Consider the following 14,322-nt stretch of genomic DNA (forward strand, 5'->3'; position numbering starts at 1 on the left):
GGGGCAATCAGGCAGGCAGGCAGAAGCAGTTAGGGGTGATCAGGCAGGCAGGCAGAGAGGTTAGGGGTGATCAAGCAGGCAGGCAGAGGGATTAGGGGCAATCAGGCAGGCAGGCAGGTCAGCGGTTAGGAGCCAGCAGTCCCAGATTATGAGAGGGATGTCTGGCAGTTGGATATCCCCCAAGGGGTCCCCGATTGGAGAGGGTGCAGGCTGGGCTGAGGGAACACCTCTGTGCATGAATTTTGTGCACTGGGCCTTTAGTTAATATATAAAAGGGTAATATGCTAAGTGTTCGACTGTCCAACCAGTTGCTATGACGTGCACTGACCACCAGGGGGCAGATGCTCAACGGAGGAGCTGCTGAGCTGCAGTGACTTGGCAGCGGAGGTTCTCAGGTGATGCACCCTGAAACCAGAGAGGAGGGAGCCCGATTCCTCGCAGGGCTGCGCGATTCCACTTTCAGCCGTGGATTATGTTGTTGCTGGGGCATTGTCGTCCCTGAATTTGGTTTACTGCACATTTGCATTTGTGTTCCACACCATGTATGACAGCAATGATGCAGAGTGCCCTCTCGCAGGGATACCTGCAGGACCCCTCGGGAGATGTCGGAGAGCCGGTTTCAGCCCGATCCCCACAGGCCAGGCCGAGGGACCCAACCTGCTGGAGGGACCCTGCTCACTCTGCAGCCCCCCTTCAAGCCCCAGCGCCACCCCAGGTGTAGCCAGCCAGGGAGGGACCACTGGAGGTTGGCTCTGGGGCGTGTCCGGGCCCGTCTTGCCTAGTCCCGCCCCACAGGCCATCTTCTAATTAATTTCCTTTCAGTGTGCACGAATCCGTGCACTGGGCCACTAGTATTATATAAGCGTTTCTGTCAGGTATGTACCTAGGAGTGGAATTGCTTAATCAGATGGTAAGTGTATATTCAGCTTTAGTAGATATCTCAAAAACAATTTTTCTAAGTGGTTATAACCATCAGCATTATATGAGAGTTCCAATTGTCACATCCTCACCAAGATTTGGTATTGCTTTTTTTTTATTATTATAGCCATTCTGATGAGTGTGTAGTAATATCTCATTGGGGTTTTAATTTGCATTTTTTTCTGGTGACTAATGGAATTGAGTACCTTTTTATGTTTATTGGCCATTTGGATATCTTCTTTAATGAAATGCCTATTTAAGCTGTTTGCCTGTTTTCCTGCCTTTTCTAATTGATTTGTAGGAATCTTTATAGATTCTTTGTTAGATGTTGCCTGTATGTATTGTAAATATCTTCTTCCACTCTGTGGCCTGCTTTTTCAGTTACTTAGTGGTATTCTTCCATGAGCAAAATTTCTTAATTTAGTGTAGTACCAATTATTATTCTTTTCCTTTAGTAATTTAGTAATTTTCATGTCCTGTTTAAGTAATTGACTATCACAACGGCCATGGAAATACTCTCCTATGTTCTTATCTAAAAGCTTATTGTTTTACCTATCACATTTAAATCACATTTAAATGATTTTTTTTTTTTTTGCCATATGGATAGCATAAAATGTAGGAGTCAAGTTACTTAAAAATATATATATCCAGTTGACCCAACACTATTTTTTTGAAAAGACCATCTTTTTCTCATTGTCAGAGAGGCAATTTTCTTAGATCAGTTCATGAGATCTCTCTGCTTAAAATCCTTCAATGGTTTCCCCTTGCACTTAGGACAAATATAATAGTACACCTGTTACCATGGCTCCTTGGCTGGCATCTTGCTTGCTTCTCTGCTTCCATCTCAGTGTTCTCTTTTCCTCCCCTCCATTGTGGACACCCTGGCCTCCTTACTGCTCCTTGGTCTTCAAGTGCATTATTGTATCAGGCCCTTACACGTGGGGTGTCTTCTGCCCAGTGTGCTCTTTCTCCATTTCTTAGCCCAGATCACACCTCCTTTCACTCAAATGTCTGCTCATGTGTCCTTTCCTTGGAAAGGACCACTACCCACTGAACACCAGGCTGCGTGGGGCGACCAGGTCGGCAGGGGGGGTTAGTGAGGGATGACCAAATGACTGAGCAACAGGTGTTTGGGCGATCAGGCCGGCAGGTGGGGCAGTGAGGGGTGACCAGGCCGGCAGAGGGGGGCAGTGAGGGGCGACCAGGCCAGCAGGGGGGCAGTTGGAGGCGACCAGGCCAGCAGGGGACAGTTGGGGGCAAACGGCGATCAATCTGGCAGGTGAGCAGTTAGGAGCCAGCGGTCCTGAATTGTGAGAGGGATGTCTTGGATTAGAGAGGGTGCAGGCTGGGCTGAGGGGACACCCCCCACACAAATTTCGTGCACTAGGCCTCTAGTATTTATATAATGAACTAAGTGCCTGAATTACTGTATTCAAGGCTGGCTGATGTTGTGACGCCACTCTGGAGGCTGAGCTACGAAGAACAGCTCAAGGTTGGTACCCAGCTTAAGTCTTCACTCCTCTGTTCCATCAGGTGAATGGTGTTAGACTTGTAAGAAGCTTAACCAGACAGGTCTATCCAGACAACCCAAGGAGTCCTTAAACTCAGTATGCTAACAACTCTGAAATTTTAACTTTTGGCCAGTATGTCTTCCAAATTCTAGAGCCATATATACATGCCTGTTTCCGTCATTGCTTGCTTTTCTGTTGTTCTTACAGCTTTAGCTACGTGTGGCTATTCAAATTTAAGTATAGTCAGTTTTGCTATAATGCTTGTTTTGAAAACAGAAATTTCTTCCAATGGATTGATATATTAGGAAACAATTTGAACATAATACAAATTTCATGTTTGCTTAGGAGTGATTTGGTCCACGAGAAACAGATGAAAGAAGGAAACTGCACCCAGCTGAACTGAGTTGCATGAAAATCCATGAAATGAACACACACACACCTCAGACATCTGCTGCTCTCTCAGTTCCATAAGTGTGTTATGAGCCACACCCATTTACATCTGCTGTGAGAAATTTCCATCCCATTTACATGACCCTCCTTTCACCACCTCATGATAACTCACAAGTGGACAGCTACATCTACAAGCAAACTTCAGGTCTTTGTCAGGGCAAAGTGCCATCCTTATTGTAGTAGTTATGCATTTTACAACCATTTCACATGTAAAACTGTACTAGTCTTTTTATTAGGTTTCTATCTTTTCTGTGTATATTACTGATAAAGTTTGGGAATGTGTTCACCCAACCCTATTTTTCCCATGAGCCCTGTGATTTCTTTTGAATGATTTTGCATATGGTGTAAGAATGCTTATTTCACATTATAGCTGACTGTCTTAAGTTAATTAAAACTAAATAAGGCAAAAAGATTAGAAATTTAGTTCCTCAGTCACATGAGTCACATTTCAGGTGCTCGTGGCTAGTGGCTGCCATATTACATAGAACATAACACCAAAATAGAATGTTTCCATTACCACAGCAAGTTCTACTGGAAATTCAATGACGAGCTTACACAAGAGCTCACACTTGACCTTTCCCCAACACCTTATTAGGTCTGTTGCTTTTCCATCATTCTGGATTCCTTATCTGCTGAGACCATGACCCAAGTATCTGTGGGGACAACCTTCTCTTATCCTATTTGTTTTCCATCTTTTGAGGTGATACTGCAAAAAGTATTTTGTTTTATTGCTTATATTCTTTTGCAGGTGAAATTTGAAGCTCAGAAGAAAATTTTACAAAGACTAGAGTCTTACCTCCAAATGTTCAACGGATTCAAAGTGACAACAGCTGCACCCAAATCGGAGGAACTCTGTTGTCTTCTCCAACCTATTATACCCTCTGTAAGCCCTCACCTCCTAGTCAGTTGCTGGGGACCAGACCCTCTTCTAAGTGATTAGCATGTATTATTGTTTTGTTTACTGTTTACAATCACTCTGGGGGGTAAGCACTGTCATTTTACAGATGAAGACATTGAGAGATTAAGTAATTCACCCAAGGATACATATCTAGAATATGGCAGAACTGAGATTCACACTCAGGCATATCTGATGCAAAACCCACTTTCTAAACCACTACACTATTACCTCCTTGTAAAAATTGCAACTTTGAAAACCTAAAGAGGCCTCAGAGAGGCAAATTTAATTTATGGCAGAGGTTAGCAAACTATGGCCCTTTTGCCGTGTCTGTCTTACTGCTTGATTTTGGAAATAAGGTTTTATTGGAACAGCTGAGCTTATTTATGGATTGTCTATGGGTGTTTTCACATTATAATGGCAGAGTTGAGTAGCTGTGATGGGAATCATATGGCCTGCAAAGCCTAAAATTATTTACTATCTGGCCCTTTAATGAAAAAGTTTGCTGACTCCTGCCTTATGGCCAGGTTGGAACTCCTTTCTACTATGAAGTTTCTATAGCGGGTCTTGATCTCAGTCATGGACTTTCACCTATGCCTTACTTTCCAAGCAAGCATCACTTAGTTGTCCCAATCCAGAGAACATTATTTCATTCCCTATATTGTTGCCCTCCTTGGTCTCATTTGACCTGTTTTCCCTTTTCTGCTCTTCTGCCTCCTCTAGCCTGTCATCGATGGCTACCGAAATAAGTCCACCTTTTCTGTGAACCGAGGTCCAGATGGCAATCCGAAGACTGTGGGATACTACCTTGGAACTTGGAGAGGTCAGTCAAATGGCCATGACTAGTAGAAATAACAAACCAAGAACTGAGAGGAAAGGAATGGTGCAGAGAACAGTATCAGTGGGAGTGTAGAGGAGTAGGAAATGCAGTGGTCTTAAAGGACTAGATCAAATTGGAAGTCTTTGATGCCGAACTTGTCACAAGGTTAATTTTGGATATTTTTTTGTGGGTAGTCATTATATTGATAGGAATCACAACCCTCATTCTTTCTCCCTCTAAAAGGCATATGCTTGAAACCTAGTAAGTACTTAGTAAATGTTAATATTGCTGCTGCTGCTCTCTCATGATTATTGTCATTGTCATTATTTTGTGCTACTTTCTGTACTGGGAAGCAGTCTCCTCTTTATTGAATTACATTTTATATTTCATAGCCCCTTATCCCTGAAAACTAGAGCTTTCTCTGATAAATTGACCTTAAAAGAATAAATAGGGGAGGTGTTGGTGAAGAAAATCATAATGGCATATTTCTAAGACTTAATTCCATTATCCATTCCCAGATTCCATTCCTGAACTTTCTGTTTGCCCATTTTCAATAAATCCACTTGAAACACCATCGTTTTATATTAGTCACACTGTTTAATATCCATATGTCTTAAACTGCAGTTTGTTAGGGCAGGCACTTGGCTCCCCCCACCACCTGTGTACAGAATTAAATGGGCATATGATGTTATTGTTCTATTTTTCAGTAACAGAAAAAAAATCCCATTATATTTTACTTCCATTTTAAATTCTAAACAGAAAGTAGATGTTCTCATATTGCTTATTTATAGCATGAAATAAAATATTGTATACTAGCTTCATTAAGAATAAGCTTCTTAATGGCTAGACTGGGAAATAGGTTTTCTCTAAAAAATGGCTTTGAGCTTGAAGTAGGTACTTTGCTTCTCCATATCTGCATATGCCTCTTTGAAGGAGGGAATTTGAGTTGCCAGACATTTTCTTTTAAATAATATTTTAGGTTAAAAAATTTATAAATCAAATTATTTTTCTTTCCATAGACAGAAACATGGTCTGTGTGCGGTCTAACCATCTGAAAAACATCCCTGAGAAACACAGTCAAGTGGCCCAGGTAATAAGGAATTAGGGCTGGTTGAAGATGACCTGGGGCATTGCAGTCTGGAATAGCAGCCTCCCTGACATTTTAATAATAGAGCTGCTTCAGGGGAGGTGAGGCTCTGTTCTGAAAGCATACTTCTTAATGTGTAGAGAACATTGCTAGTGTTTAATTTCAGGGAGGGTGGAAAGGAGGAGAGAAAACTGCATCAGTTATCACAAATGTCAGACATCTGAGGAATTTTAATAGGAGGAAATTATTAGGAAAGAGAGGTACTGCTGAGGGCAGTATAGCAAGTGGCAGGTATCTGAAATATTTGGAAGGCTAGTATTTTCAGCAGAACAGAATTGAGAACTATTATGAGAGATGTTGTAGTGGTGGTAAGGCATTTCCATCAGGAAGCTGGCCTCTGAAATATTTTTATGTCCTTTTGTTTCATGCACCCACTATTTACTGAGTGCCTATTATGTGTTAGGCACTGTGCTGGGTACTGGGGATCTAATAGTGACTCAAATAGACATGGTGCCTGCCCTCATGGAACTTAAGGCAAAAGCCCTACTCGTGATGACTAAACATAACTCCCAGCTAACATTCTTATTACCTGACTATAGGCCCAGTGCACGAAATTCGTGGATGGGGGGTGGTCCCTCAGCTCGGCCTGCATCCTCCTGCAATCCGGGACCCCTTGCTCCTAACTGCCCGCCTGCTCGCTCCTTACCACTTGGCTCGCCACCCCTTACTGCACACCTGCTCGCTCCTTACAGCTTAGCTTGCCACTCCTTACTGCCCGCCTGCTCGCTCCTTACCACCCACCTGCTCACTCCTTACTGCTTGGCTCGCTGCTCCTTACCACCTGCCTGCTCACTTCTTACCGCTTGGCTCGCTGCTCCTTAGTGCTGTCATGGAGGCGGGAGACGCTCCTGCCACCACCACTACGCTCGCCAGCTGTGAGCCCAACTTCTAGCTGAGCAATGCTCCCGCTGTGGGAGTGCACTGACCACCAGGGGGAAGCTCCTGCGTTGAGCGTCTGCCCCCTGGTGGTAAGTGCGCGTTATAGCGACCAGTCGTTCTGGTTGTTCCACTGTAACGATTACTGGGCTTTTATATATATAGACTAGTGGCCCGGTGCATGAAATTCATGCCCGGAGGGGGTGTTCCCTCAGCCCAGCCTGTACCATCTCCAATCGGGGACCCCTTGGGGGATGTCCACAGGGATCAGGCCTAAACCGGCCGTCAGACATCCCTCTTGCAATCTGGGACCGCTGGCTCCTAACCACTCACCTGCCTGCCTGCCTGATTGCCCCTAACTGCCCTCTCCTGCTGGCCTGATCTCGTCTTCAACTGCTCTCCCCTGCCTGCCTGATCTCGCACCCAACTGCCTTTCACTGCTGGCCTGACCTTGCCCCTAACTACCCTCCCCTGCTGGCCTGGTTGCCCCAACTGCCCTCCCCTGCCAGCCTGATCACCTCTAACTGCCCTCCCCTGCCGGCCTTGATATCACCCCCATTTGCCCGCCCCTGCTGGCCTGGTTGTCCCAACTGCCCTCCTCTGCCAACCTGATCTCACTCCCAACTGCCCTCCCCTGCTAACCTGATCTTGTCCCCAACTGCTGTCCCCTGCCAGCCTGATCGCCCCTACCTGCCTCTGCCTGCCTGATCACCCCTAACTGCCCTCCCCTGCTGGCCTGATCTCACCCCCAACTGCCCAACCCTGAAGGCCTGATCTCACCCCCAAGTGCCCTCCCCTGCCGGCCAATTTGGTTCTGATTGGTTGGTTTCTATGCCAGTCAGTGTCAAAAGCTCCACCTCCTAGGCAGCCATTGACTCCTCATAGTTCACCCAGATTTGGTTTTGATTGGTCAGTTTCTACGCCAGTCAATGTCAAAAGCTCCATCTCCTAGGCAGCCATTGGCTCCTCACAGTTGACCCAGATTTGGTTCTGATTGGTCAGTTTCTATGCCAGTCAGTGTCTCCAGGCCTATCTCCAGGCCTGATCAGAGAGGCAGGGCTGATCAGCAGCCCCTGCAGAGGCCCAGAGAGAAACAGAGGTGAGGTTGCTGGCAAAGCCCAGAGAGAAGGAGGTGCAACGGCTAATCAACAGCTGCCACGGAGGCTGCAGATCAGACCCTGCCTCTCTCTCTGGGCCTCTCTCCGGACCTTATGCACAGCCCCCCTTGGCAGTCAGTGCTGGGTCACTGCACCTGCACCCGCAGCAGTCAGTGCTGGATTGTGCACTGATGGCAGGACTGACTTCTGGTGTTCAGTCGAGTCTTCGGTCGGTCATTACAGACCCTGGGTTTTTATATATTAGGATAATTCTTACCAGTACCCACCCTCTTAATAATTCAGGTTTCTGACACTTGGGTAATGCCTTCTGACAGAACACAACATGACCTCCAAGAGTTCTCTGCTGGGACACAGCTCCCTTGGTAAGATAGTCTTTAGAAATCTCCCTACATGACCCTTGTCAGCTTCTTCTCCCATTCACTTTAAGAATTCTTCTAAACATTTAACCTCTCCTCAAATTTCCTACCCCATTGCCTTTACCCTTGCTCTTGGCAGATGAGCATTCTTGATTCTTCCCTGGAAAATTAAGGCTATCAGCCCTGGCCAGTGTAGCTCAGTTGTTTGGGCATTGTCCCGTGCACCAGGAGGTTACCAGTTTGATTCCCTGTTAAGGGGTTGTGGGCTCGATCCCCTTTAGGGGTCATGCAGAAGGCAGCTGATCCATGTTGTGCTCTCACATCGATGTTTCTGTCTCTATCTCCCTCTCTCTCTGTCTCTAAAAGCCAATAAACTATTCTTAAAATAAATAAAATAAAAAATTAAGATTAAACTTATTAAAAAAAGAAAATTAAGGGATGATAACTCCCTTAGCTGCTTCTCCTACCATCCACCAACTCTGCTGAAATTTTATCCCTCCTCCCCTCATATCAGTTGAAAGGCTGTTGGTCCTTTCCCTATTTGATGCTCTCCTTCCTTAAAACACCAACTTGAAATCATCTCCTTTTCTTAGGATCTTGCTCCTTCATAACGTACCCTCTTTCTCCTGTTTCTTTACCTCCTTCCCCTCACCTCTATCTGCTCCTTTCCTTTAGTTCATAAACATGTTAAATATATCTAATCTTTTTTTAATCTGATGGTTCTTGCTTCTGCCCTCAACACTCTGTGGAACTTGATCTTACCAAAGTCATCAGTGCCTTCCATTTTGCCAAATCCAATGGAAACTTTCTGCTCCTAACTTGCTCAATTTTTCTCTGCCATTGGCACTGCTTATTATTCTCACTTCCCTCCTTGAAACACTGTTTTTGTTTGGCTTCTGTGATAACATTTTCTGATGGCTTTCCTCCTATCTCGCTGGCTACTTCTTAGTTTTTCTCATGGGATCTTTTTCTCTTCTCCTTTCCCACTATAAGTGTTGGTGTCCCCCAGGGCTCTGTCCTTGGCCGCCTTTTTGAATATATTCATGGGTGATTGTACCCAACTATAGCTGATGACTGGAATGACCACGGTAAATTGACAAGTCCTAAACTTATACAGTTGACCCTTGAATAATGTGGGGATCAGGGGCACTGACCCGCCGTGCAGTTGAAAATCTACAGATAAGTTTTGACTCCCTCAAAGTTAACTAATAGCCTACTGTTGACCAGATGTCTTACCAATAACATAAATAGTTGTGTGTAGTATTATTGTATGCTGTATTCTTATAATAAAGTAAACTAGAGAAAAGAAAAGGTTATTTTTTAAAATCATAAGGTTTGTCTGTGAGTTTTTTTTAAAATTGTTGCAAATCTCCCCAAATTATCCAATATATTTATTGAGAAAAACCTGAATATAAGTGGACCCACACAGTTCAAACCTGTGTGGTTTAAGGGTCAATTATATTTGCATTCCTGCTCCCTCTTGAGCTTTAGGAGGCTGCTGAATGTCCTCACCTAGCTGTCCTGCAGAGTTCTTCAAATCAGCATTGCTTTAGATCAAAGTTTCTCAACCTCCACAGTATTGGCATTTTGGGTTGGATAATTTTATTTTTGTTAATCCTCACCTGAGAATATTTTTTTCCATTGATTTTTAGAGAGAGTGGAAGGCAGTGGGAGAGACAGAGAGAGAAACATCGATTGATTGCCTCCCACACATGCCCTGACTGGGGTCAGGGATCGAGCCTGCAACTGAGGTACGTGCCCTTGACTGGAATCAAACCTGTGACCCTTCAGTCTCACCCTTCAACACTCTATCCACTGAGTCAAACCAGCTAGGGTGGTTGGATAATTTTTTGTTGTGTGGGGCTGTTAGGTACATTGTAGGAGGTTTAGCAGCATCCCTGACCTCTACCTATTACATGCCATTAGTTGTGATAACCAAAAATGTTTCCAGATGTATTGATGTATTTTGGGGGGCACAGTCACCCGTAGGTGAGAACCAGTGCCCTTAAACGAAAGTTATATTCTTCTCTTTTCAGATGTGCTTCTTTTATTCTTACTTTATTAAATGGTAGCATCATGTACTAGAAACATGTGTCATCCAAGTCTCTTCTGTTCTATTATTTTTTGGCTTCTGTTCTAATTCCCCCTTCCTCCTCAGCCACATTTAATCATTCTCTAAGTCCTATCAGTTTTCCTTTCTAAAAATACCTTGACTTCATCCTTTTCTCTCTGTTTTCACCGCCATCATCACCAGCACCACTCTAGTCCAAGCTACTATTCTCTCTCGCCTCCAAATTGGCTCCACTAATTCCAACCCTCTGCTTCCATGTCTCCACACTGCAGCCAGAGCCATCCTTAAAATGCAAATGAGATCATACCATTCTTTCTTAAAATTCTGCAGCAGTTGTCCAATAGCTTTTGAAATAATAATTTTTTTTATTTTAGAGAGAGGGGAGGGAGGGAGGGAGAGTGGGAGAGAGAGAGAGATAAGAGAGAGAGAGAGAGAGGAGAGAGAGAACATCGGTGTGAGAGAGAAACATGGATTGGCTGCCTCCTGTATGCTTCCTACTGGGGATAGAGCCAGCAACCCAGGCATGTGCCCTGAGCAGGAATCAAACCAGGGATGCCACTGTTAGATACTGAGCCACACCAGACAGGGCCCCGATAAAGTTTAAAATAAACTTTGAATTCCTTACATTTTCCCTTAAGGATCTTCATGATAAGGTCCCTAGTCTCATCATCTGCCACATCCTCACATTCTTTCCTCTTTCCATTTGTATTGAACCAGAGGTATACTGCCAGCCTATCTTATTCCTGCCTGAGGCTGCCCTCTTTCTAGAATGCCCTCAGTTTTCTTTGCCTGGTTTTTACTTATGCTTTAGCATTCAAAGCATCAGATTCTGTAGAAAATCTTATTTGACTCCTCAGTCTGATTAGGGATTCTCATTGCATATCTTCTGTTGTAGCACTTGTTACACCATATTGCATTGTCATGTACTGGTGCTTCCCACAATGGATGTGGAGGTAGTAGCTGTGTATTATTTAACTTTGTAGCCTAGCATTTAACAGATTCAAACACATAGTTGGTCCTTATCAAGTGTTTGGTGACTGAATATCTCTTTGCAATATTTACCCAAGTTTCTAGCCCTTTCAGCTTTTGTTGGGCAAATTTCTACCCTCTACATCCATCCAGACGAATTCCTCTTCCCTGCAGAATTTGTTTTGGACCTAAGATCCAACCCAGTAGATACTTAAATACAGGCCAGATGCCCATTGAAATAATAACAGTATCAGATAGACAAACAGACAGACAGAGAGCATGTGCTGTGCTGTTCTCAATTTGTTTGTACCTTTGTTTCCCTTCCCCTATTACTGGTCGTGTCATTCCATTCCATTAAGATCATAGAATAACCCTAGTCTGCCCCAATTTGAGGTTTAAATATATTAACTCAGAATGTGAATTTTATGGGAGTTGTCAGAGCACCAAAAATTAGAAGGGGGTTTTAAATATTATCAAAGAAATACAAGTACATAGTTTTAAATGTCAAATAATACTAATAGGTTAGAAAGGAAAAATGGTGCTCCTCTGTCCCACCCCTCTTACCTTGAGTCTTGCTCCTGAGAAACAAAAGCCATTATTGTAGCTATGTCTTCTGGTGTTCATATTTCTAAATAGTACATTATTATATTCTAATATATCATGATTTGTCAAATTTACAGATTATATGTTGACTTCCAGTTATGACATGTAAGAATTTATCTCTCTTATTTTGTCTCTCCTCCCAAACTACCTGTCTTCTATTTTTATAGCACAATATTTAATGTTTATATTGTTATGACTATGTAGATATTCACTCCTGAGCCAACTAGGTATACTAAGATTTTATTTTTCTTTATTGTACAAATTTTTCTTTCATTTTATATAATGGAAAATTAAAAATATATGAAAGTAGAGAATGGTATAACACACCAAATATACCCATTACCAGCTTCAACAACTTATCGATATGTGTCTAATCTTATTTTATCTATACTCTCATCTACTTTCTACCTTTGGATTAGTTTGAGGCAAATTCCAGACATTATATTATAAAAAATGTAAATACTATACTTGAGCATGAGTTCTAAAAGAAAGGACTTAATTTTTAAATGTAACTTCATACTAGAAATAAATGTCTATCCCATAATATCATCAAATATCCAGTAAATGTTCAGATTTTATGCTGATTTATCTCATAAATGGTTTGATTTTTTTATAGTTGTTTGTTCAAATCAGTAGTCAAACAGAGTAGACAGATTGTGTTTAATTAACATGTCTCTTCAATCTCTTAATTTGTAACTAATCCCTCTTAATTCATTTTTTTGTCCTTGTAATTTATTTTTTGAAGAAACTGGTTTGTTTTCCTGTGGAGATTCTCACATTCTGGATTTTGCCGATTGAATCCCCATGATGTCACTTTTTTCCTCTGTCTCCTGTGTTTCCTATAAACTGGTGGATCTGGTGTGTTGATTAGATTTAGGTTTGATTTTTTTTTTGGTGTGATTGTTTTTGTGAATATGTGTCTCATGGGCTCTCTGATGTTAAGATTGAACAGTGGATTCAGGTGTCATCAGCCTGTTCTCAATCATTAAAAAGTTTTCCATCAACTTTTCACCTACTGGTTTTAGCAGTTATTGGTAATCACTGTCTAGATCCATTATTTCGTGAGGCTTTGTAATGCATTGATATTCTGAGTCTATCATGCCCTATTCATTTGTTTTGGTATAATTATGAACTCATGGACTATTAATAAAATTGATATGTTTTAGTCTACTGCAGATACTATTTTTGGTACTCAAATTATTCCATTTTTGGCCATTTGGAACCTCTTTAAGTTGCCTCAGAGCTCTAGATGGCTCTGGTAGTTCTGGAATGATAATTCTAGCCCATCTAAGACTATTTTCTGCCTGAGACTTGCAGTCAGCCATTTCTTCAAGGAATTCTTATCTCTTTTAGTGGGAAATTGTATTTGAAGCTCACAGTATGGGTGCCAGGGGGTGCTCATTTATATTGGGTTGGTCATATTTCAAAGACCTTTATAGTAGACAGGGAATATTTTTTAAAGAGAAAATATATCACGAGTTCATAATGATATCAAATTAGCGAAATCAAATTTAGAATGGTAATTTTTACTTAAAGCCTTTGCTTTTTATATATATTCTTTAAATATGTATATTTAAAGAACTTCTTATTGATTTTTAGAGAGAGAAAAAGGGAGAGGATAGAGAGTTAGAAATATTGATGAGAGAAACATCCTGCACACCCCCTACTGGGGATCGAGCCTGCAACCTGGGCATGTGCCCTGACCGGGAATCCAACCTGCAATATTTCCGTGCATGGGATGACACCCAAACAACTGAACCACACCAGCCAGGGCTGCTTTATATTTTTATTTCTTGTCTCTCACAATAAAATTTTAGTCCTGGCCCTGACTGGTTTGGCTCAGTGGATGGAGCGTCGGCCTGCGGACTGAAGGATCCCAGGTTCGATTCCGGTCAAGGGCATGTACCTTAGTCAGGCACATCCCCGGTGTGGGGTGTGCAGGAGGCAGCTGATTGATGTTCTCTCTCATCGATGTTTCTAGCTCTCCATTCCTCTCCCTTCCTCTCTGTAAAAAATCAATAAAATATATTTAAAAAAATTTTTTAGTCCTGACAAGATTAGTTCAATTACTTTTTTATTTTGTCCATATATATAATTTCAGAATAACAGTACCAATATTATTACCAAAAAAGGATTACTGAAAAGAGCTCAGGGTTTCTGTCTAGTGTCAAATAATTATTGTGCCTCTTGCAATAATTTCTTTGTGGTTAAGCCACTAACTTAATACTTGATACATAGGTGTTTTGTTTTGTTTTCATTTTGCTTGCTTTCAATTTGTATGGGTTGATTATTTTTCTTTTTTATTAAGTTTTGTTTTATAATTTAAAAAATATGTTTACATGGTTCCAAAGATAAATCTGCAAAATAAAGATTCATTTAAAGTAGTCTTTCAGCCTGGCTGGTTTGGCTCAGTGGATAGAGCACCAGCCTGTGGACTGAAGGGTCCTGGGTTCGATTCTGGTCAGGGGCGCATGCCTGGGTTGTGGGCTTGATTCCCAGTGGGGGCCATGCAGGAGGCAGCCAATCAATGATTCTCTCTCATCATTGATGTTTCTATCTCTCTCCCTCTCCCTTCCTCTCTGAAATCA

General features: G+C 42.4%; 1 protein-coding gene across 1 annotated transcript in view; it reads left to right on the plus strand.

The window, feature by feature from the left end:
- TRMT2B (tRNA methyltransferase 2 homolog B) overlaps positions 1-14,322 on the plus strand; it is a 67,765-nt gene that overhangs the window by 17,478 nt on the left and 35,965 nt on the right. The window contains exons 3-6 of the mRNA XM_005869887.2: positions 2,356-2,410; positions 3,628-3,762; positions 4,498-4,597; positions 5,614-5,684. Coding sequence (XP_005869949.1) covers positions 2,356-2,410; positions 3,628-3,762; positions 4,498-4,597; positions 5,614-5,684 — 361 coding nt within the window. The remainder of the gene's footprint in view (positions 1-2,355; positions 2,411-3,627; positions 3,763-4,497; positions 4,598-5,613; positions 5,685-14,322) is intronic.

This window comes from Myotis brandtii, unplaced genomic scaffold (genome assembly GCF_000412655.1).
Source record: "Myotis brandtii unplaced genomic scaffold, ASM41265v1 scaffold305, whole genome shotgun sequence".
NCBI classification, from domain to species: Eukaryota; Metazoa; Chordata; class Mammalia; order Chiroptera; family Vespertilionidae; genus Myotis; species Myotis brandtii.